Source organism: Amblyomma maculatum, unplaced genomic scaffold, assembly GCF_055883805.1.
Source record: "Amblyomma maculatum isolate TAMU_Amacu unplaced genomic scaffold, ASM5588380v1 scaffold_30, whole genome shotgun sequence".
NCBI lineage: Eukaryota > Metazoa > Arthropoda > Arachnida > Ixodida > Ixodidae > Amblyomma > Amblyomma maculatum.
The window spans coordinates 323,158-347,570 of NW_028146755.1; the positions used below are offsets into that span (position 1 = coordinate 323,158).

Here is a 24,413-nt window from a genome sequence, read left to right on the forward strand (position 1 = left end):
GAGGAGTGAACCCGTAGACGCGTTCACTATGTATCAATGATAACAGAAATGGCTCAAAATAAATAGCAAAAATCAGAGGTGAGAGCGGACAACCTTGCCGTACTGAAGAACAGGCAGGCACACATTCTGATAACTGCTTATTCACAATGATACGTGCGACACAGCTTTCACATGCCATCTGCACACCTTGTGATATCACCGAGCCAACATTCACATGCTCTAGTACTGCGAAAAGAATTTCGTGCGACACTCTGTCGAAAGCCTTCGCAAGATCAAGCTGCATCATAGCAACTCGTTCTACAAAGGCGTCACAGCATTCAAGAACAGTTCTTGGAAGGTGCACATTTGTTACGCTGGTAAACTTGAGGTTATCGATGAAGACAAGTACACAGCTGCCATGATACGGGCGCAGGCCGAGGGTATCTGGCTCGACGAATTGCCCACTAAGCGTTCGCTGAGTGATGAAACGAGGTACGCGACTCACAATGAAATCAAAAGAGTACAAAAACGAGGTAACGAATGACAGTGATATAATTCAGTTGGCTTTTGTTGAGCAGTACCGGGAATTATTTGGCCGACGACAGATCTAAGAAGAGGAGTTTAGAATACCTTCTTGTCCCGCATGCCGAAACTAGAAGAACGCTGGAGAGGCCAATCAGCATGACAGAAATTGAAAGAGCTATGGAAGAGTTGAGCGCTGGCAAATCCCCTGGTCCTGGCGGCTTAGGTGCCAAAAAGCGTTTCAAAGGAGAAATCACTGAGGTTCTTATTTGCGCCTTTACGGAAATATATGACACACACACAAACAAAAAAATGCCCCCATCATTTAGAACACCCCATGTGGTTTTAATACCTGAAGTGAGGACGAGGCTAAATTGCTGTCGACAATTGTTGATTATAAAGCGTTTATGAAGATACTTGCCAGAAGAGTGCAAAATTTTATAAAAGATCTTGTAGGGCCACATCAAACGTGCGGTATTAAAGGCGTCACGTCCCGGCACATTAAACGCTCTTCATAATTCCCCTTGTCTACCGTGGGAATGATAGCGGGATTGCGCGAATGACAGATACTGCGCCTTTTCGTTCCTGTAAACGAATTATAGAATGCCGATGATGATTTAAATGGAATGCTGGTTGCGCTCGACAAGGGGCGCGCGATGTACGGTCACGACAGGTCACAAGGTCACCAGGCGATTCATGAATACACGAAGCTGACCCCGCTGGGCGTCCGTGCGGCGCTTTTCATTTGCCGCTTCCTCGAACGTAGCACCACATAGCAAACAGAAGCAGACCCAGATGTCTAGGAGACATTAGTACAGCAGGCAACAGCGGCGTTTGAAATTGATTTACAGGAGAGAAAATGCGCAGTGTCTGTCACAATTCTCCGTGGACACATGTACTACGCCGTAAAGGAAGGGAGGAAGGTGGGAGTGAAAGAAAAGAGGGAGATAGAGGTGCCTTAGTGGAGAGATACGATCCACCCCTCTATAATGACTTTCGCCTCATCGCACTTTAGTGGTCCAAAGTGCCATCTAGAAATTAAAAAAAAAATGTGGCTAACGTTGATAGGTAGGGGTTTAATATAAAACGCAAATAAGCTCTTCAAGCGTCGCAACATTGCAAATGTCCATCTCGTCCTCTCATGTCCCGTCATCATAGCCCCGTTGAATTTATTGCTTGTGCTAGCATCAACCAAGCAGCCCTGATCGGCTCTCTTGTGGAACATAAGAAATGAGCCTACAGTTTGATTAATGATCGTGTATCTCATAAAGAAGCCGCTCATTTTCCCCGCTCCTATGATACAGATGCGCTGCGCAAGAGCAGCTAGTACTTTAGAACGCTTGAGGCTGCTGGCTTCCAAGGAGGCTCTCCTCTCAGGCCTACACAATTTTTGACAGATTGCTATTACATGTGGCTGGTTCAAATAGATGTTATTGCTACTTTTTGTTGAGATAGAATCTCGTGATAAACGTGCAACCTCTAAACTATCAGGTTACTGATAATTTGTACGAATTCTTTTAAATATCTTAGAAAATGATTCCACCCAATTTGTAGTGAGTATTGCCATTTCTTTCAAAGGTTTTCGATTACATGTGAATTTCTCTGAGCTGTGGCGTACGTTTTTTTTTTTTTTAACCGGAAATTACTATCTGTCACGTGAGTTTGTTTTTGGCGAGATTATTCTGTCCTTCGTGAACCTCTACTGTAAAGCTTCTCTTCTTTCTAGCACGCTTATTTGTTATTGACAGTACCAGTTGGCATTATCTGCGCGCATCTTGACATAAAACGTTCTGTCCAATATGGGGAATTAATTTTACAAAAGTACTCAGGGAAAACTGAAAAACCAGGGGATTCAAAAACGTCAATTTAGTACAGATCCAGTGACGGAGTTTTGTTTGTGCTCATCTAAGCATGACGGGAGGGAGTGGGGGGAGGGGGGTATTTAGCAATGACGAGAAACTTTGCTGCGACTGCATATTATGGGGATTTCACTTTTTTTTAATCAGACCGGACGTAAAGCCTGACGTTTCTTGGGTAAAACGTGACAAGTTCACTTTTTCCGTCGTTAGTGAATGGGAGTACCAATTGTGTCCATACAAACAGCATGCCAACAGTTAGATTTTTTTTTTTTCGTGTCAGTTGTCATTATTGTCTTCAGTAGCAAACAGTTCCATGTACAGCTCCCGGTCAGAAAACAGCAAAGCGGGCTAATAAAAACGCCCTTCTATGGTTTTTGCGCGTATTTCATAGGTATTAGCGCGTTGCAACTGTCAAGCGCCGGTAACTGTTTTCTTTACAGTTCAACCTTGTTTTCCTTACAGTTCAGCGTCGAGGCCTTCCTGGACAGTGGCGAGTTCACCGATTTCGAGTTTGTAGTACGTCCGGAAGATGATCCCGATGTTCCGGAGCGGAAGTTTCGGGCTCACAAGCTTTTCCTGGCAATGAGGAACGAGGTCTTCCACGCAATCTTCTACGGTGACCTCGCAGAAAAGGATCAGGTTGTGATCATTGACGTCCATCCGGACGGCTTTAATATACTTCTCAGGTGAGGAAGATTATTCCGAGCCACAGGCTTCATTTAGTACTGCGCTAGAGTGATTCATTTAATAAGTTAGGCTTAGTGGATTCGCACAGTAAGGGCTGCGTTTTATTTAAAAAAATTGCTCAATGCGCTTGAAATGGTTTTGAAATAGTATCTTGTTGTCATTTGCGTTGAAGACAAGAGTGCATGAGCTACAAGTTTTGCCTAAAATATTGCCGAGAGAAAGAGAAGGTGACCTCTGTGCTGTTATCATCTGTTTTGGCTTGGCTTGGCTGGCAGCTGCGACGGCGATAGTGGCGCAAGTGTATCTGTGGCGCAAGTGTTGCGCAAGTGTATAAAAGCGGAGTGCGAGAATAAACGGGGGTCATTTTCGTCGTCTGGGAGCGCGATGTCTAGACTGCTTTTTCGGGCAGCGTTCCGGCGCGGGTGCAGCGGCGCCCCCCCCCTGCCTGGGCTAGCACGACATGGTGTCAGAAGTGGCCGTCTACGACATGATGTCAGATGGTCAAGAATCTTCCCACTGAGCCAGGCACCTTACATCCACGATGTCGAAGACGCCTTCAATGCGGCTGCATGGACTGCAGCAACCGCCACCGCTGGACTTTGACCGCACGTCAGAGTGGCCGGCGTGGATCGAACATTTCGACGACTTTCGATATGCAACGGGACTCAACGAATGCTCCGGGGAGGCTCAGGTACGAACGCTGTTGTACACGATGGGGAGGCAAGCTCGTGACATATTCAAGACGTTTTCACTATCTGACGAAGACGCCAAGAACTATGAGACCGTAAAGAAAAAGTTCGACGGGCACTTTGTAAAAGAGAGGAACATCGTGTACGAAAGCGCTTGTTTTCACAGACGCGTACAAATGCCAGGAGAGTCGGTAGACCAGTTCGTCACTGCGCTACACGGCTTGGCGGAACGTTGCGACTACGGTGAACTAAAAGAACGAATGATCCGAGACAGACTGGTTGTCGGGCTCCGCGACGCAAAGCTCTCGGAAGCTTTGCAAATGGATTCTCAGCTCACGCTGGCTTCGGCGCTGTCGAAGGCTCGCTTAAAGGAAAGCGTCCAACAGCAGCAAAGTACTCTACGAGGACAACACAGCCATCAGTCATCGGAAATTCGTGACCAGGACCCCAATGTGGACGCGGTGGTTCAACAGAGGCACAAGGGACGTCTGCATGGGCAACGAATGCCGGAGGTGCGGCAGCATGGGCAACAAACGCCGGTGGTGCGGTGTGCTTTCTGCAGTGGCGACGCCCACCCCAGGACAATGTGCCCAGCCAGAGCAGCCAAGTGTCTCCACTGTGGCAAGAAGGGACATTTCGCAAAGGCCTGCTTGAAGAAAGCAACGGCTTCCGCTCAACGAAAGGTACGCGTCTCAGCGGTCAACCAGGAAACTGGAGAGCTACGCGTCTCAGCGGTCAACCAGGAAACTGGAGAGACTTTCGTGGGATCAATAGATGCATGCAGAAAAGCGCGATTTGTTCAGGTGCGCACTAATTCTGTGCCCATTTTTGCAAAGGTTGACTCAGGTGCTGAAGTGTCAGTATTACCATCAACGTTTCCGGGATTACCGTCCCGACTGGTAAAAACCGATGAAATCATGCAAGGTGCAGGAGGCAGTAAGCTTAACGTACTAGGCAAATTCCTAGCAGAGATCGCATGGAAAGAGAAAACTGTGTATCAAACATGCTACGTTGTCAGTCCGTTACGCGACATCCTTCTAGGATTACCTGCACTTGAGGTCTTAGGTATCGTGAAATTTGCAGACGCGGTCGACTCGGGGAACCTGCAGTACGAGACGCGTTTTCCAGAAATGTTCCGTAGTCTAGGTACGATGCCAGGGCAGTACACCATCAGGCTACAAGCTGGCGCTATGCCGCATGCCATAAGCGCTCCACGCAGGGTGCGAATTCCCCTGAGGGAGTCCCTGAAGCGCGAAATAGATAAAATGGAGCGGTTAGGCATAATCAGGAAAGTAGATGGGCCCACCGAATGGTGCGCCGGAATAGTTCCAGTAGTGAAACCCTCAGGCGACCTGAGAGTTTGCGTAGACCTCACTAAATTGAACAAATGCGTAGTTCGAGAGCGATTTACGTTACCAACTGTGGATCAAGCTCTAGGGTCACTGTCGGGAGCGAAATGGTTTTCAAAGCTCGATGCCAACTCAGGCTTCCACCAGGTGCGACTTAGTAAAGACTCGGAAGAGCTAACCACGTTCTTAACACCCTTCGGTAGATACTGTTTCACGCGACTACCCTTTGGAATTACCTCCGCTCCGGAGTACTTCCAAAAGAGAATGTCTTAGATACTAGGTGGCCTGCCGGGGGTCGTTAATCTCATGGACGATGTCCTAGTGTTTGGCGAAAGCAAAGCTCAACACGCTGAGCGTTTAAGTAACGTGATCACACGCCTAGCAAGGGCAAATGTGACATTAAACAAAGAGAAATGCTTATTTGGGGTTAGGCAAGTACGTTTTTTGGGTCACATTCTGAATGAGGAAGGTATTCATCCTGATCCAGCGAAGGTCAGTGCTATAAAAGATTTGAGAGCACCCAGAAACGTTACTGAGCTTAGAAGCATTTTTGGCATGGCGAATTATTTGGGCCGCTTCCTGCGACATTTAGCCCAAGTGTCTGCTCCCATGCGTGTTCTTTTGCACAAGGATAGGGACTGGGTCTGGGACAGCAATCAGGAAAAAGCGTTCCAAGAACTCAAAGAGCTCATTTGTTCAGCGCAATGCATGGCTTTGTACGACGCTTCGCTACAAACCACTCTTTCACCTGACGCATCGTCTTTCGGTCTGGGAGCAGTTTTGTTTCAAAAGCAAAAAGACGGGCAACGTAGACCAGTTGCATTCGCTTCTCGTTCGCTCATCAAAACCGAGCAACGGTACTCCCCGAACGAAAAGGAGGCACTGGCGTTGACGTGGGCAGCGGAAAGGTTTGATGAGTATATAGGTGGTCTGGAAGTTGTTTTTGAAACTGACCACAAGCCCTTGGTGTCGCTGTTGGGTCACATGACAATCGATGCTATGCCGCCAAGAATTCAACATTTTCGTCTGCGCCTGATGCGATACAGTTTTTCTGTATTATATGTACCAGGCAAATCGCTAACCACTGCTGATACTCTTTCACGTTCGCCGTTAGCTCGTACGAAAGTGGAAAGCTGTTTACCTGTCTCAGAGGTAACCGCTTACTCGAAAGCTTGTTTACTGGGTTTAGAAACAGGCGACGATTTATTGAAAAGAGTAAAAGAAGGTCAAGCAAAAGACGAAGTGTGTCGAAGCTTGCGCACAGTGTGCAAAAAAGGGTGGCCCAGGAAACAAAATGTTCCCTGTTATCTTCTGCCATACTGGCAGGAACGTGCATGCATTACTTTGGTGAACGGGTTTCTGCTCAAAGGTATGACGCTTATCATTCCTCAGACCCTTCGCAAGGAAGCGCTAAGCAAACTGCATGACGGTCAGCAAGGCATCTCGCGATGCCGCAGTGTGGCTAAAGGTTCTGTCTGGTGACCGGGACTTAGCACTGAGATAGCGTCATTCGTGAAACAGTGCAGCGTTTGCGCGATGCATGCGCCAGAACAGATCGAACCGATGATTGCATCGCCAACGCTCTCTTTTCCTTGGGAGAGAGTAGGGGTCGATCTGTTTCAAATTCAGGGACGGCAATATCTTGTCGTAGTAGACTATCTTTCGCGATACCCAGAGATTGCCATTCTTCCGTCAACAAAGTCTGCTACCGTGATAAACCGAATGAAAAGCATTTTTGCGAGACATGGCATTCCCGAGTGTGTGGTGACCGACAATGGTCCCCAATTTGTCAGTGCCGAGTTCGAGAAATTCGCAAAACTGTATGGCTTCCGTCATGTCACCTCGAGTCCAAGGCACCCCCAAGGAAACGGGGAAGTCGAACGTATGGTAAAGACGGTTAAGAATCTCACTCTAAAATCGGACGACCCTTACTTAGCCTTGCTGGCTTATAGGGCTACGCCTGGTGTTTTGAACGTCAGCCCAGCGGAGATACTGATGGGTAGAAGGCTTAGGACGAGAGTCCCAATGCTGCCTTCGCACCGCAATCCGGGACAATGCTGTCTGCAAGAAGCGGCAGCCAAGGACCGTAAAGTCAGAAAGGAGCAAAGCCGCCACTTCGACCGACGTCACCGGTCTAAAAATCTCCCAAAGCTGGAAGCAGGTGATGTGGTGTGGATGACTGATCTCCGTACCAAAGGTACAGTGCTCGGAGCAGCACCACAGCCGCGTTCATACAGTGTTCAAACGGAAAACGGGGTTGAAGTCCGTCGAAACAGGAGAATGCTTAACCGTCTCCCAAAAGACCGGGTAGATAGCGGGAACTACGAATTTCCGGATAGTCAGGAACAGCCCAGCAGGGCCGGATTGGTAACTGGAGTAGACAACCAATTTGACGAAGCTCCGGAAGCTTTGGTGCCTCTAACTCAGACGGAGACTGACGGTGGCAATTCTCAAGCTAGAATTGTTACTACGACCAGATTTGGAAGAGTTGTTCGCAAACCCATAAGGCTGGGCGTGGACGACTGATGCTTGGAGTGACTGTGTTCGGTCGTGTTTTCTTGGGTGTGTTCCAATGTTATTTTGAAGTGTATGCATGTAAAGTTGATAGTGCTTGAAAAGGGGGATGTGCTGTTATCATCTGTTTTGGCTTGGCTTGGCTGGCAGCTGCGACTGCGATAGTGGCGCAAGTGTATCTGTAGCGCAAGTGTGGCGCAAGTGTATAAAAGCGGAGTGCGAGAATAAACGGGGGTCATTTTCGTCGTCTGGGAGCGCGGTGTCTAGACTGCTTTCTCGGGCAGCGTTCCGGCGCGGGTGCAGCGGCGCCCCCCCCTGCCTGGGCTAACACGACAACCTCTATTTGTCATGCGGCGGCCATAAGAACAGTAAAGAATGTTAGCTTTCGACGACTACTTCTATCTCTTTCAACACAGCAGAATCATTAGCTCTCTGCATTCACAAGGGGCTTTTTGAAATAACTGTGGTTGCAATTTGTCGTCCGCCAAAGCAAAATACCGCCTTCTTCATCGAAGAGCTCAGCAAGACCACCTTTCCACAGGGTCGAATTTGCATAATTGGTGATATTAATATTGACCTTCTGAGAGCTAAAAAACAATCGGTTGTCGATTACTTAAACACTCTTGACGATGCCGGCCTTGATGCCACAATCAACCTTCCCACTCGCATTGAATGTTTGGTATTAAATTGGTATCACCATGCCTTGAGCACGTGAACGTTCGCCTTTAACACAATGAATCCAATTTATGATCATAGATCAAAAAATGTCGGACCATTTCTTCGTTGGTGGCCGTGTTTTTCCGCATGCTGGTATAACGGCTATGGAGCAAGGTGAACTGGACACAATCGATGTCGTTGACCGACATCGACTTGACTCCGCAATTGAAAAGTACGATTGCCAGGATCTGTTCCTAACGCACATGTCTGAAAGCTCTCTACGATTCATTCGTTGAAACATTCTCACAGTTCTTAGAGTCCTGTAAAAAAACTATAGTCATTAACCAAAGGAAGACTGATTGTCTGTGGATTAATAACGATGTTATAGCGGCTATTGCAGAAAGGGAAATGGCTTGGGCCCGTTGGAGGTGCTCACCTACAAACACTGAATTGAGGGCACTGCACAGGTCTGCCCGCAACAGGGCTAACGCATTACTCCGATTAAAAAGACGTCAATATTTCCAGGCAAGGTTTAAGGCATCGAAAGGGAAGCCAGCTAGGTCCTGAGATGTTGATAATCGCTTAGGTGGTTGTGACCTAGGAACATAGCTGATTCCATTTCCCGCAACCTTTGGGGCGTCATCTCTGACACTTGCTGATGAGTTCAATACCTTTTTTTTTCGACTGCTGATCTGGCCGCACATTCAGCAGTACGTAATCTGCCATCTCACATCATGCAATCGGTGCTTGAATCAGCATTTCTGCCTTCTTGCACTCAGGACGATCTACGTTGCATCCTTTCTGGCTTTAGCAGGCTAAAGTCTCCAGGGTGGGATGGTATCTCTGTCGATTCACTTATCAGAAGTTTTGAACGATTAAAGCATGTTCTGCTCGCGATTATCAATGGCATAATTTCCACCCGAACAGTACCTGAGAGCTTGAAGAAGGCGATGGCTATCCCTATCTACAAGAATGGAGTAAAAAATAAAGTTGAAAATTATCGTGGTATCTCGATCCTACCATGCATTGCGCTTGTTTTAGAAAAACACATTTGTATTGTAATGATCACTTTTCTTGAAGCTTATGACGTGTTCTCTGGTAATCAGTTTGGGTTTATTAAGGGTCGTGGTACGAAGAACGCGCTAGATGATCTATGTGATCTGCTACAGAGCTGCATTGATGAAAATGAATTTGCCTGTGCCTTATTTTTGGACGTGTCTAAGGCGTTTGACTCTGTTAATCATGATGTGTTGTCAGATAAACTCCACAATTATGGGTTTAGAGGTCTTTCTGCCTCTTCTTGTTGTCTATCCAGTCGCTCACAGCTTGTTGCATTAGGCAAATATACAAGCGGCCAGCAGCAGATCACATCCAGTGTTCCGTAGAGATCTATATTGCACCTATTTTGTTTAATTTATATGTCAATGATTTGAGCTCAGTTTGCAAACTGTGCCGTGTTTTGCAATATGCTGATGATACGCTCTTAGTTTCTAGACACAAGGACTATAAGATAGCATTATCGTTTATTCAACATGACAGGGAGTTAGTAATAATGGTTCAGCAATAACTTAATAAGTGTTAACAATAAAAAGACACAATTAGTATTTTTTCACAATTATTTAAACGGAATTCCTAATGGCGTCTCAATTCGTTTGTACAAACCTAATTGTCTTCATTGCAAGTGTCCGCCAATTATCTCTGTCAACAGTGAAATACTTAGGAGTATTCTTTGATTCCGGCATGTCTTGGAGTATTCATTTGTCTTTTGCATGTTCTCAGCTCCGGAAAGTTGCGTGTTTGCTGTACTCTGTCAAGCCCCTTTGCCCTATGAATGTACGCAAGCAAATAGTATACGCCTTAGCCTACAGTATGTTACGCTATGGTATTTGCTGCTTTTATTTCTGTTCCGCTATTTGGCGGAAGAAGATGAACAGTTTATTGAAATCCGCCCTTAAATCAGTCTTACATGATAGGTCACGTGATGAACATAGTAACGTTTTTGAACTTTTACGTATGCCTGACTTTTTTCACCTATTTTGTGAAACAATAGTTTTTAAACACATCTGCTCAAATGATTTTTCCACACCTTGTGCTCCTGTGAAAGATCTGCCAAGTCGCGATTGTTTTCTCGTGCCTAGAGTGCGTACACACTATGGCGAGTGTCTTCGAAAACATTGTTCCCTCTGTTCTTAACCCGGTTACCCAAAGAAATATTTTCTGCTAATTCCAAAAATATAGTGAAAGATTGTCTTGTGAAATTAAGATGTTAGTTCCAGTACACAGCTTTGTTACTTGTGGTTTTACATGTTTTCGCACCTGGCGTGTGTTCATTTTTGTATTCGCTCTTTTGAATCCATGTTCTTCTAATTTTTTTTTCTTATTGTTGTTGTTTTTTTCTTTTTTCTTGTTGTTTTTACACGTCTGCTCGGTGCATGGCTTATATGCTGCTTACTGCCGAGCACTGCCATTCAAGCCTCCAGAGGCTTTGGCAGGCCTGTATTTGTACTGGAAAAAGGAGATAATAATTTTGTTATTATTATTATCAAGAAAAAACTGAGAAATAAAACCTGCAGCAAAATTTACATCTCTCAGTTATCGGCACATCTCCACGACAGCGCTGTCACCCATTAGGTGCTTTTTAATGTTTTCATTGGGTTGTCAGGTATAACTGGTGTTCTTTTGATCGCTATTTTAAAATCTGTGAGATATACCACTGTCGGTCTGTAGACACTGATTGTACAGCAAAGCAAACATTATGTGGGTGGTGGCGCTGAGCGATGAAAAAACAAATTTGACTAATCGCATTGCTAATATAATTTAATATTCTAACATTTCATTAGGAAATTTAAGGCTGTAAATATAGTATCTGAGTCCAGTTTAAATTCTTTTTTTCATGGCCAATGCATTTTCAAATATGCAACGTCAAAAATGTGCACATTTAGCTCATGAAGATGGCTTCCCGCAATGCACACTTTGAAAGGCTTTTCTGGGCGTAGTATTGCCGCGGAAATCAGTTCGTCTACTTCTACCGCATAAAATGCACCAACTGATTCCATGTTCGGGGAAGGTATAAAGGCAAGCACCGCCATTTTAAAAATGTGCAATTCGAGAATCGAACTTCCAGAGCTAAAAATGCCTATTTCAACGTCATTATATATCGAAGTGCATTGAAGAATAAGAAAATCTAAAAACTGGACTCAGATTTTATGTTGACAACTTTCAGAGTCTTAACAGGATCAATGGTAAAATAGTAAGTATAAAAGTTAATTGGCTAATTTCAGTTCACTGTTCACTTCGCGACAGAGCTTAATATATAATGTCACGTAGTGGTGACGAGGTCGAGGACACAAATGAAGGGTCGATGATTGCAACTAAAGAAACTATTTATTTGGGCTGATTTGCGCCCGCAAAAGAACTAAGCAACTCGGCGGCGGCGATAGAAACAAACGTGCTCGCCGATCGTCGGACAAAGAATGCCCGTCACACTCGTCAACGCTCAATTTAAAGGCTGCACAGAACAATCTAGATAACGTCGCAAACAGCTACCAGCACGGGCTGGAACATTGTGGAAAGACACCCGAGTGGCCGGAACCTTCGAGACAGATCTCGGTGCATCTTGCGCTACAACAAAACTGATAAAGGCGTGACTCGCGACATCGAGCATTAAAAAACAAAGATTACAGAACTGATACGCGGTCCAGAATCAGAGTGATAAGCCTGTATGCCGGCGGCTGTTAAACAACAAATACTGTTTTGAAGGATTCGCGGCATTACTCCCCCCTTAAAAAAAATCGCCTCGATGTTCCAAAGCAAAGAAACTTGAACATAAACACTGAAAAGTTTAAACACCACAGATTCTTTAACGCGCGTAATATGGTTTCAGTCGTACAACATGTACAATTTCTAGGCGTGCGCGTCGCCTTTGTGATGGTGACGTTCCGTCGGGAATGACTTCATAGTCCAGTGGTCCGACGCGTATCGTCCGACGGCCCGAAGTATCGACGCAACAACTTTTCACTTAATCCGCGACGGCGAATTGGTGTCCAAACCCACACTTGGTCCCCTGGATTGTACTCTGCGTGGCGTCGTCGTAAATTGTATCGTCGGCTGTCGGTGCGCTGTTGGTCTTTAATACGCAGCCGTGCGAGTCGTCGGGCTTCCTCTGCACGCTGCAGGTAGGCGGCGACGTCAAGGTTGTCTTCGCTGGTTACGTGCGGCAGCATTGCGTCGAGCGTCGTCGTGGGCTCCCTGCCGTACAGAAGCTTAAACGGGGTCGATCTGGTCGTCTCCTGGACTGCCGTGTTATACGCGAAGATCACGTACGGCAAGATGGCGTCCCAGGTCTTGTGTTCAGCGTCGACGTACATAGCGATCATGTCCGCGATCGTTTTGTTCAGGCGCTCCGTAAGGCCATTGGTCTGGGGATGGTACGCAGTTGTTCGTCGATGGCTGGTGTGCCTGTATTGCAGGATGGCTTGCGTCAACTCTGCCGTAAACGCCGTTCCCCTGTCCGTGATGAGAACTTCTGGGGCGCCGTGTCGCAAGAGAATTTGTTCGACAAAAAATTTGGCGACTTCTGCCGCGGTACCATTTGGCAGTGATCTTGCTTCGGCGTAACGGGTAAGGTAGTCAGTGGCTACGATGATCCACTTGTTACCCACAGACGAAGCTGGAAAGGGGCTGAGGAGATCCATCCCAATTTGTTGAAAGGGCAGGATTGGAGGCGGAATCGGGTTTAGCAGTCCTGCTGGTCTGATCGGCGGCGTCTTGCGTCGCTGGCACTCATGACACGTCTTCACGTAGTGGGCAACTTCGGCAGGCAGTCGCGGCCAGCAATACTTCTCCTGGATTCGACGCAACGTGCGCGCAAATCCGAGGTGGCCTGCTGTGGGCTCATCGTGCAACGCCTGCAGAATTTCTTGCCGAAGGGTTTTAGGCACTACGAGAAGCTCCGCGGTCTTGTTGGGTGCGAAGTTCTTCTTCACGAGGAGGCCATTGCTTAACATGAAGGATGATAAATGTCGCCTGAACACACCAGGAGGGGAAGCGGTCTTTCCTTCCACGTAATCGGCTAGCGCTTTCAGCTCAGGGTCTGATCGCTGTTGTTCTGCGGAACTGCTGACGCTTACCGGTCCCAAAAAGGCGTCGTCGTCATCGTCCTTCGGGGGAGCATCGACGGAAGCGCGGGATAAGCAGTCTGCGTCGGAATGCTTCCGGCCCGACTTATAGACTACAGTCATGTCAAATTCTTGAAGTCGTAGGCTCCATCTGGCAAGGCGGCCGGAAGGATCTTTCAAAGTAGCCAGCCAGCAGAGCGCGTGATGGTCGCTTACCACCTTGAATAGTCGGCCGTATAGGTATGGACGAAACTTAGAAGTGGCCCAGATGATTGCAAGGCACTCCTTCTCGGGCGTTGAGTAATTGACTTCGGCTTTTGTGAGGGACCTGCTAGCGTAGGCGATTACTTTTTCCTGTCCGGCACTCTTCTGGACGAGAATGGCTCCTAGGCCCACACTGCTCGCGTCGGTGTGAATTTCGGTCTCAGCGTTTTCATCGAAGTGGCCAAGTACAGGAGGGCATTGCAGGCGGCGCTTAAGTTCGTCGAAGGCTTCTCCTTGCGGCGCTTCCCATTTAAAAGGTACGTCAGCCTTTGTAAGCTGCGTCAACGGTTCGGCGATCCGCGAAAAGTTTCTGACAAATCGTCGATAACAAGCTCACAGCCCAAGGAATCGGCGAACAGCTTTCTTGTCGGCAGGCGGTGGGAATTGTGCGATTGCAGCTGTTTTCTGCGGATCTGGGCGAATACCGTCCTTGCTAACGATGTGACTTAGGAATCGGAGTTCTTCGTAGGCGAAGTGACACTTCTCTGCTTTGAGCGTTAGTCCCGATGACTTGATGGCTTCCAGCACTGTCTGTAGTCGTTTTAGGTGGCCCTCAAAGTTTGACGAGAAGACAACAACGTCGTGCAAATATACCAAACAAATTTGCCACTTCAAGCCTGCCAGGACTGTGTCCATTACTCGTTGAAATGTGGCTGGTGCGGAGCAGAGGCCAAATGGCATCACCTTGAACTCAAAAAGGCCGTCCGGTGTGATGAATGCGGTCTTCTCGCGATCTCTTTCGTCGATCTCAATTTGCCAATATCCGCTTTTCAGGTCCATCGATGAGAAGTACCTTGCATGGCAAAGCCGGTCGAGAGTGTCGTCGATGCGGGGAAGCGGGTAGACATCCTTCTTCGTTATGCTATTCAAGCGGCGGTAATCAACGCAGCAGCTAAGTGTGCCGTCTTTTTTCTTCACCAAAACGACTGGAGTCGTCCAGGGGCTCTTCGATGGCTGGATTACGTCATCACGCAGCATTTCCTGAACTTGATCGCGTATGGCCTGTCGTTCTCGCGGCGATACACGATGTGGACTTTGGCGCAGAGGTCAGGCGTGTTCGTCCGTTATAATGCGGTGCTTGGCCAGTGGTGTTTGTCGTACCTTCGATGCTAACGAGAAGCACTCCGCGTAGCTTCGAAGAAGACTGAGAATCTGGAAAGAAACTCTTTATTTCGGCTGACTTGCGTCCGCAAAAGAACTAAGCAACTCGGCGGCGGCGATAGAAGCAAACGTGCTCGTCGATCGTCGGACAAAGATTGCCCGTCACACTCGTCAACGCTCAATTTAAAGGCTGCACAGAACAATCTAGATAACGTCGCAAACAGCTACCAGCACGGGCTGGAACATTGTGGAAAGACACTCGAGTGGCCGGAACCTTCGAGACAGATCTAGGTGCATCTTGCGCTACAACAAAACTGATAAAGGCGTGACTCGCGACATCGAGCATTAACAAACAAAGATTACGGAACTGATACGCGGTCTAGAATCAGAGTGATAAGCCTGTAGGCCGGCGGCTGTTAAAAAACAACAAATACTGTTTTGAAGGATTCGCGGTAATATAATGACCGCCTTGCTGTGCTGTCAACCTGCACTGACATATCTTGCGCAAAGATTAAAATAACGATCTGTAAACAGTGCAAAACACTCAATATTATGGCGCATTTTTTAGTGAATGCTTCTCAGGTGTTGCTTAGCATGCGTTCCAATCTCTCTCCGTTTTCGGTTTTTTTCGGCCGCCTGTGCACAAACTCACATAGACTGTACTTACGGAATGGCTATGTTCTTTTTGTGTGTGTGTGCATGCTCTGCCTAGAATAGCAGTTATAGCAATAATAGTAAAATGAAAGAATGATGCACAAAAACTGGCTGAACAGGATGATTTAGTCCGCCAGCACTAAGGCTGCCTATTTCCGAAGCCTCGTTTTCAGACTGTGTGAAGCCTCTGAATACGATAGAAATACAATAATATCGGTCAATACAATGCTGAGATCCTAAAATAGCGCACGCGATGAGATTTGTAGGCCACCGCATGAGAGCATGTTCCGGAAAGTGGAGGAAAAGGCCAGCCAAGGTGATTTGTGTACCAAAGGTTATGTACTCTCTATTTAACGCGAAATCTTGTTTTCCTTCATCAGCGGTGTGTATAAGGGTTATGGAAAAAATGTGTCAGCACGCACAGTGAATGATTATTGAGAAAAAGAACTTGTGGTCTAATCCATGCTACGCCTAGATTATTCCACTGCGGAAATCCATGCATGCTAGCGCATGTTCTGTTGCCATAAACAAAGTGCAGATTGTGAGGAAATAAGTTTTAATCACGCGTGGTGCGTGCTCCTGTTCTGCCGCACAGAACAAGTAGCGGCATGGCTGCGGTAACACGAAGTTCATGCTTGTTACAGCGACGTGTCGTGCAAAGATGCAATAATTAGAAGATTCACTTCTTGTTGTGGCTTGAAGTGGGTTATTAACAATAATCATAGCTCATAGCGTCTTGGCAACATAAGAAGCGGTTGACGAGAGGGATATGCAAAATGAAAAGAATAGTAGTTCAAGCAGTCAAGCACAAGTACCTAATTAACGGAGTGTAGACTACTTCTGGACATGTTGCATTATCTGGTGCCGTTAACCTGATTCAACCAAAATGTGGATCTGCGTTAGGGGCACCAGATAGCGCCACTAATCCAGCAGCGGCTAGAAGATATAACATGATTTTACAAAGGGGTGAAGGGTGCTGGGCTGCTCTCATAGCGCAGGAAAGTGTTGACTCCCCCCCCCCTTAACAGCCCAGTCCATTCAAACCTGTTTTTCCACGTTTCGTACAATGGGCTATGTCTGAGAAGGGTGCAACAAAATGAGAACGGAGAAGAAGGGTGGAGGGGGAGGTATTTTGATACACCAAGGAACAATTTGGCAAAAAATAAATGCATATTCCAAAGAACATATATGGCTATCAGGAACAATTGCCGGCATAAGGAAATGGCTAGGGGTAGTTTATTAGGAACAGGACACCAATGCAGACAGGAAAACAAGGATATCGTTGAAAGTCTCAGTGACGATATAAGCAAGTTTGGAGACGGGGACGATATTATTATACTGGGGGACATGAATGGCAATATCGGCAATCTGGATGTATACAACGGATTGTGACGGGAAGCTAATGCTGGATTTCTGTAAGCGACACAACCTAGTTATTGTAAATAGAAAAACAAAATGTAAGGGACAAATTTCGTGGGAATTCCGTAACAGGCAGACGACCGTTGACTACTGTCAAATATCGCAGAGAATTTATAGCAAGCTCGCAAAAATTGAAACAGACGAAGAAGGAGAGTGTAGTCTGGAAAGTGGTAATGAACGTATTAGTCAGCAGATGGGCCCCTTGATGAAAAGAGAAAGGACCTTAGACAAAAAGTAAACGGAAGGTAAACGACTGGAATTATGAACAGGTAGAACTACTCATAAGGAGGAAAATTAAGGAGGTTAAAGTAGCAAACAGTTGGAATGGAAAGAGGAAGCAATTGAGTTGGTGGAATAAGGAAATCAGGGAAGCTATTGAACAACGACGGGCAGCTTTAAGGAAACACCGAGAGGCAAAGAAAGCACAGGTATTTCATGAGAAAATAGACCAACAATTGGAATCGTATTGACAAAAGAAACTTGATGTACTGGCCCTCGTTCAAAATAAAATCAAGCAGTCTACTAATCGCTGGATGAGTGAAATAGACGATGCCACAAAAGGCGGATGAAGAAAATTCTAGAACCATATAAGCTGTCTAGGTTGAAAGAATCAAAGAAAGCAGGACTGGATTCAAGATAACGAGGGAATTTGTTTAAAGGGAGACAACGCTGTGAACTACATTACATCAGTTATAGCCGAGTCATTTGGGAGCGACGATAGGATAATCTCCGCAAATCTCGGAGTAATAACACAAGTCAGCCGTATACAAAGCAGTTTAGAACTTACCAATCTAAACTGGAAAAAGGCAGAAAAAAAATATTCCTAACGGCACATCAACAGGAATAGATGAAATTCCGATGAAGCTGATTAATGAATTCGGTTCAGGAAGTAAGGAAACGTTGTTAAAAGCTTTGGAAACAGTCATAACAAATAAGCAAATTTCGGACAACTGGCGGCAGAGTAAAATGAATTTCAATTATAAAGGGAAAGGAGATAGGACGCACATAAAATCCTAAAGGCCGATTACCATAACATCTGTTACATGCAGGTTGGGTATGTAGGCGGTGAAATTAAAGATGCAATCATGGGTAGAAAAAAAGAAGATACTCGGAAAACTTCAGAACGGCTTTAGAAATGGTAGGCGCTTAGATTTTAGCCTGTTCGTGCTTACCCAAGGCACCAATATATCTAGATTGGAAAATAGTGCTTTTTATATGGTCTAAAAGGGGCGTACGACAACGTAAACAGGGAACTCTCGTGGACCATATTAAAAAAAAAAAAGGTATTGGTCATGAGATAACAGATTTCCTACAAGAAATATACCGGGATAACAAAGTAAAAATTACATGGGTAGGGATAAGGAGTACGGACGCTGTCAAGGTATGCAAAGGATTAAGACAAGTTTGTCCTCTCTCACCAGTGCTGTTCAGGCTTTATATTATAAATATTCAACGGAGGATACAAGAAAGTAACCTAGGTTTTAACCTGTCACAGATTAGATGCAGACAATATTGTGCTGTTAGCAGATAACCAGGAAGACTTGCAAACTGTAATTAAGTGTTGTGAAGAGAAAGGGGACGCTCTAAGCTCAGTTTTAGCGGGTCTGATGATTATGAACTGTTCAACTGATCACAGTCTAAATATACAAGGCCGTGAAGTACCCATATTGGCAGAATATAAATATATCGGGGTGTGGGAAATGAAGGATTGGCATACATTGAAAAGCATGCGCAATCATCACGTAGACAAAGGGAGAAGAAATGCCGGGATAATGTAGCATAAGACATTGTAGGGATACTGCAGGTATCAGGTGCTGAGGGGTGTTTGTAAAGGAATTATGGTGCCCGGGCTTACGTTGGGAAATGCTGTTTTGTGCCTAAAAGCAGAGATGCAGTCGGCATTAGAAATAAATCAGAGAGCCGTCGGACGATTAGCACTGGGTGCCCATGGCAAAACCACAAATAAGGCGGTACAGGGAGATATGGGCTGGGCGTCTTTAGAAGTACGGGAAGCTCAGAGTAAAATATTGTATGAGAAAAGCCTGAGGAAATTGGACAGTAACAGGTGTGGCTGTATTGTGAATCACGGGTAGCGAGGTGTCGGGGTGGGAAAAGCAATGAAGCCTATGATATGAGACGTAGTTGGGAAATACAAAGGAAAAGAGCGTTATACAGCTATTTACAGCAGGAACAAAGAACTCGGAGAGCAGGATGGCAGCCTGCCTTCTTTGAGAGCCTCTCGAGCAATCTCTCTCAGTCGCTTCACAACACATTCGTCCGAAAGCACTCTCGCGTCTTCTTCTCGTCCGGCCCCGCCCACTCAGTCACAAATTACTGTCAGGCAGCGGGCGGTCGTGATGTAGCTGCTGGTCCCAACGCCGAAAGGACGGGACCACAGGTCCCGGAACCATTTCGGAGCCGATGGCAACAGGCGTCCGATGGTCGGCGGCGTATCCCAGCTTGCGAATACTGGAGCAGCACGCGGGAGCTTTGGTGGACTGCTTTGGTGGACGGAATTATGACTGGACAATGGAAGATGAAAATGTAGCCCTTAAATGCATTCCTGAATTAACAATTGTGTCCACTCTAGGACTTCAGCTATCATCTTTCTCACTATGCGTCCCAGCGGCCACTAATTACCGCGGTGTTGCCAATTCCTCGTTCAATTATGTCATGCATTCTGGAGGCCCAGCTATGGACCGAGCAACTTTTGACGTTCTCCCCTATAGTTTAACCGTCACTGCCGCACTGTTAATTGTATATCGTCGTCTTCATCAACTTGCATCCGTGTGCAACGAACCCAGAAGATATTGCTTCCGTATTTCACTCGTAAAATTATTTAAATGGGTAGGGACACCAAATGTTCGTGCTTTAATTTTGCGCTGTAAATAGTTTGTAGCCATTCTGTTAGCATAGTGCACGGTGCTATAATCACTAAATCTCATTACAGTAGTTAAAAAAAAGAAAAAGAAAGGAAAATGAAGATGAAGATGACACATGGGCAGTATGTGGTAAATCCACAGAAACAATTAACCATATTATACTCGAATATGATGGTATCCATTCGGAAGTCGATGCAGGCGCAGTCACTCTTCCTGAAGCTCTGGGGTTTAGAGATACCAGTTTCTGATTTCGTTTCGTAGTTGCCAGTGTTTTACTTGACGCCAAAAAAAAATACAAAGTTGAAACCAAAAACTCGTGACGTCAACGAGTAGGCACGTCGTCTGCTCTGTATGCAGTGTGACACCGCGGAGTCATACTGCGGAAACAATTGGTCAACTGCATCCGTGACCATAAACATGATACTTGCGTCATTTGGCGATCCTGTCACTCTACCCCAACACGGACTATTCGGAAACTTGCCGTTGTCGCCTGAAAACAGCTGTCGCCAAATCGCTCTCCGGCAACTTGTTGCCCGTAGCAGTGCCGATGTCGGCCGCCCGCTTCGATACAAATTCCGACGCAATGCAAGCGGCTGGGAAAAGTTAAAAAAAAAGCTGGAGAGGTTTTGACTAAAAAGGAATGCTCGCGAGTGTATAGTTTGAATCGCACTGATCGAATCGCCGCTTTCGTGGGACGTTTTGAGCGCCGCTTTCATGTGTGCGGATTAGGCGATTGTCAAGAAAAAAATCATAGTCTTAAGCGAATGAAAGTGGCCATCGAGTGTAGTTTTGGCAACACTGAACTGCAATCGACAATTGCTTACATCGCAGGACGCGCCTACAATCACTACGAAGCGCCGGTGTGACCCGGTGCACCAAGAAATGCTGCAAGCGGCTAGGAACAGTCGACGGAGGAAAGCAAATTAGGTCCATTGAGGACAGTCGCCATACACACGTTTTATCAAGCTTATTTTATAATGACATAGGCTTCTGATAGTAAAGCAGTTATGGAAGACGTACCTTTATTACAGCGTTGAGCCGCTGACCCATTCGGTCTAAGTGCCGCCCGGCGAAACCGACTTGGACCAGCGACGAGTAGGGCAGGCAGGGAGCAGCGCAGTTCGTCGCCAGGTGCGCCCGCAGGAGGCGACGTTGCCGTAGGCTCCGCGCTTATGCAGGCGTACTATTGTTGCACGAGTATAGCAGCTGTAGTTCTAAGCAGCTCTCTCACACCTTTGAAGGCTTCTGAGGTGCTTTTCTTTATTATTTTTTATCACTTTTATTGCCCTTGCAGTTTAATGAAAGTGTGTAGTGGACCAAATGTGTAGCAGGAATTTCCTTCAGTCTGCATGCACTACGAGTACGAATTCTTTCCTCTCTATTGTATGCGTCATTTCTGCTTAAGCAGTCGTAAATGATTAGCGGGCAATAAGAACTGAAATTAGGCAGCCACCCCGTCTTCCTGGGAGGCTGCCCTTCTAGCCACGCAACCTGCAGATCAATTGCGGCTAGTCGAGCTGGCTAAGCTAGAAGGAACAGCCAGAGGGCTGCTGGACTAAGAGGTCTTCCTGGGAGTGTTTACGTTTTTTTTTATTTATATAAGGTTTTTTCCTCCTCCTCCTCCTCCTGAAATTAAGCAGCACCTCTTGTCCAGATTAATTTCAAGTATACTACCTTGCTCGTAGTTCATAGTCACTCCGCGTGCACGCATACGTCACTTCATAAACGAATTAGCAGCTTTTTGAAGCCGTATGTTTTCAGCGCAGGCCGCCGCTATGGCGCTGACGCAAGCGTGATGCAGACTCTACCTGCAATAAAGTGGAAGTGGCGTTTTCAATTATGTCCACCGTTTCTTTACGATCAATGCAGGTATCTCTACTCAGGAAAGCCGCAGCTCAAGAAGATCAGTGACGCACTGCATGCGAGGTTCGCCGCTAAGAAGTACCTCGTTCCGCAGCTGGCAGACGCCTGCAGCGCATACATCGAGAAGAATCTCAAGGCCGACCAATTGTGCTCTTTCATAGATTATTATATGCGGAGCCGGGAAGCAGACATGGACGGCGTCGTACAGACTCTTCTGACCTCTACTAATGCGCCAGCCGTTCTTACTTCAAAGGAATTCAACGGTGCATTGGAAGACACCGTTCGGCACATTGTGGACAATATCAAGAAAGTCTCTGAAGACAGCATCACGAAAACGGTCTTCGGCTGGGCCCAAGAACAGTGCGTCAGGAGTCTCGGTTTGGACAGTCCCGTGGAGTTGAAGGCAATGATGCGTACCTTTTTTCCAAAACTTCGATTTCTGACCATGACACCGGAGGAGTTTGTGGTGGGACCGGGATCCTGGGGTCTGCTGGAAGACGCCGAGAATCTTGCACTGCTGCGAAACATTGTGAAATTCGGGTCACAACCCCTGCCTGAAGGATTCTGTAGTATCACTGAGGATCGCATGTAGTGATGATGAAGCATGTTCTGTTTGTTAGTTTGCGTTCGTTTATGAGTTTATGAGGCACGTTTTTGAGTCATTCCTTAAATATTGCTTAAGTGCAGCAGGACTTGTCTACGGTTTTGCGGCCTTAAATTTAAGCCTGAAGCTGCTTGACGTCTAAGGATATATTCTACAAGATTGAAATCATTTGATACTAAACTGACTGCAAGATGAAGAAACGCAAGTAACTTCTAAGTGTGCACCAAATTTTACAAACGTTCCTATGAATCTGAGTAAATAAATAATGCGCAAAATTAGAAAAGTTAAATGCACACTGAAAAAAAAAATTGGTTTCTTAATACACCGTAAAAAGAGAAAGCGACACGACTGACTTATCTACACCGCCAAGACGATGGTTGTAACTTCGTGTGTTCTCGTTCCGCAGACATGGTTGCCGTATCTGCACATCAGCACCGTACATTTATTGAAGGACTTGATTCTCCGAAAAGGGAATAAAGCTTATGCGCAGTGCTCTGTAACATACCTTCATATTTCAGAGGGTATTTGTAACTCAGGTTGTTTTATTAAATAAATAGAAAGTTATGCTCAAGAGTGTGACATCTAAATATCTCGGCATCAGAACGCTGCTTTACATAGCACTGATTTGCGTGTATTCTGTACGATGCAGATTTATCAACGAACAAATTATTTATTCAATGCGGTGATTAGCCGCAGGCAAGGCGAAGCGACACCTATGTTTCTACGCCCTTTGTACGGGCGGAATTCCCTTATTTATTGTCGTGGTGTGGTAGCCGCTGTGTTGCTGAAACGACGGGTGGCAGGTTAAATATTGCATTTGATATGTTTTATGAAGGAATGTAGTAAGTAGAGAATTACAGCCAATCAATTGAACGTGTGGCTATGTTGGAGGGGCTTGTCACCAGAAAATTGTCAAGTCGTTTGCGTCTCACTGGAACGAGTTAAGGCAGTACAAATGGTTGTATGCTATGTACAATGAAGAAAGCTTCCTGGATTTCAGATGTAGTATATGTGAGGTAAGTAGATAATTAAAGCCAATTAAGGGAATTAAACGTCGAAATAGCCGACTGGAGTATTGGCGAGGTCCAAAATGGTCACGTGATCGCACTTCCGGTCCCGCGATTTGCAAAGACTATCAAAGCGTGACTCAATGGGAGAGAGTGGCAGTGCGATGGGAAAGAGCGTCGGCGCATTGGGAGAGGGTGACGCGTTCAAAAGTATTCGAGAGCACTGCAGAATCTGCACTGAAAAATGCGCAAACGTGAGCGCCTGAGCGTTGCTGTGCTTTCCGCGAGATGTGTCAGCGGGATTCGGTGGGACAGGACAGATACTGCGCCTTTCCACACCGTTACTAGAACCAGCTTCCGTTTAAAAACCCCGGAGCGCCGCGCGCCGCCGCTACCTTGTGCGGCGAGTGGCTCTACAGCCGAACCAGGCTTCATCGCGTCGGCGCGTTCGCCGGAGGCTGCAGGCGCTTCCGCGAGTTCAAAGCGCTGGCTTGACGCCTTGCTTTCCATGAACCTCGGATGTTCTGCACCAAATTCAGGATAATAACCAATCAGGATAATCTCATTTGTGAATGTCCCGATTCTTCCGGGCATATTGATGGAAGCAGAGAGAAAAAATTACGTCGACTTGCATAGTTAATCAAATGCGAATTAGGTGCGTAGCACAGCTTAACCATTGTACTTCAGCACGTGAAGCACGGCAATCCTGCGCCATAGGGGGCAAGAAAGAGAGAGGGAAACGTGTTTGAAGGCGAGCGCTAGTTAGGGCGCGGAGGTAAGTACAAGCAGCTTCACGACGCGGCTAGCGGCTCAGAGCGGAGGTGCAGAAGCACCGCGCGTGCACGTCTGCTGTCTCTGAAGGCTGAGGAGTGGCTGATGCGATGGTGGGACGACACAGGACTGCTCAAACCGGAGAAACACACGTTTGTACAATGCTGCACGGTGACGGCCGCCACGTCTGCGACTGACACGTCCCCATCTCACTGTATTACTCTCTCATTGGGTGCATCTGTGCGGCTGCTCCGCCCCCTCAGTGTTAAGTCGCGTGATGCGGGCGTCACCACTTTTCCTTCGTCCTCTTCAAGTTCACGGAAAGACGGATGGACAGCGAGAGAGAGAGAGATAGCGGTTTCTGCATTATCTATGTAGCCGCTCCGCATCCTCGATGATGAACCGCGCGACGTGCGCGTCGCCACCTTCTCTTTCTCCACTTTAAGTTCACGGAGAGAGAGAGAAAGTGAGCGGC

At 46.6% G+C, this 24,413-nt stretch overlaps 1 protein-coding gene across 1 annotated transcript; it reads left to right on the plus strand.

Annotated features, from left to right (window-relative positions):
• Positions 1 to 397: 397 nt before the first annotated feature.
• On the plus strand, positions 398 to 22,443 carry LOC146170869 (BTB/POZ domain-containing protein 6-like). The gene is made up of 3 exons (XM_084586730.1): positions 398 to 471; positions 2,801 to 3,046; positions 21,563 to 22,443. The coding sequence occupies exons 1-3, from the start codon at positions 398 to 400 to the stop codon at positions 22,146 to 22,148; spliced, it is 906 nt and encodes a 301-aa protein (XP_084442856.1). The 3' UTR covers positions 22,149 to 22,443.
• The last annotated feature ends 1,970 nt before the right edge of the window (positions 22,444 to 24,413 follow it).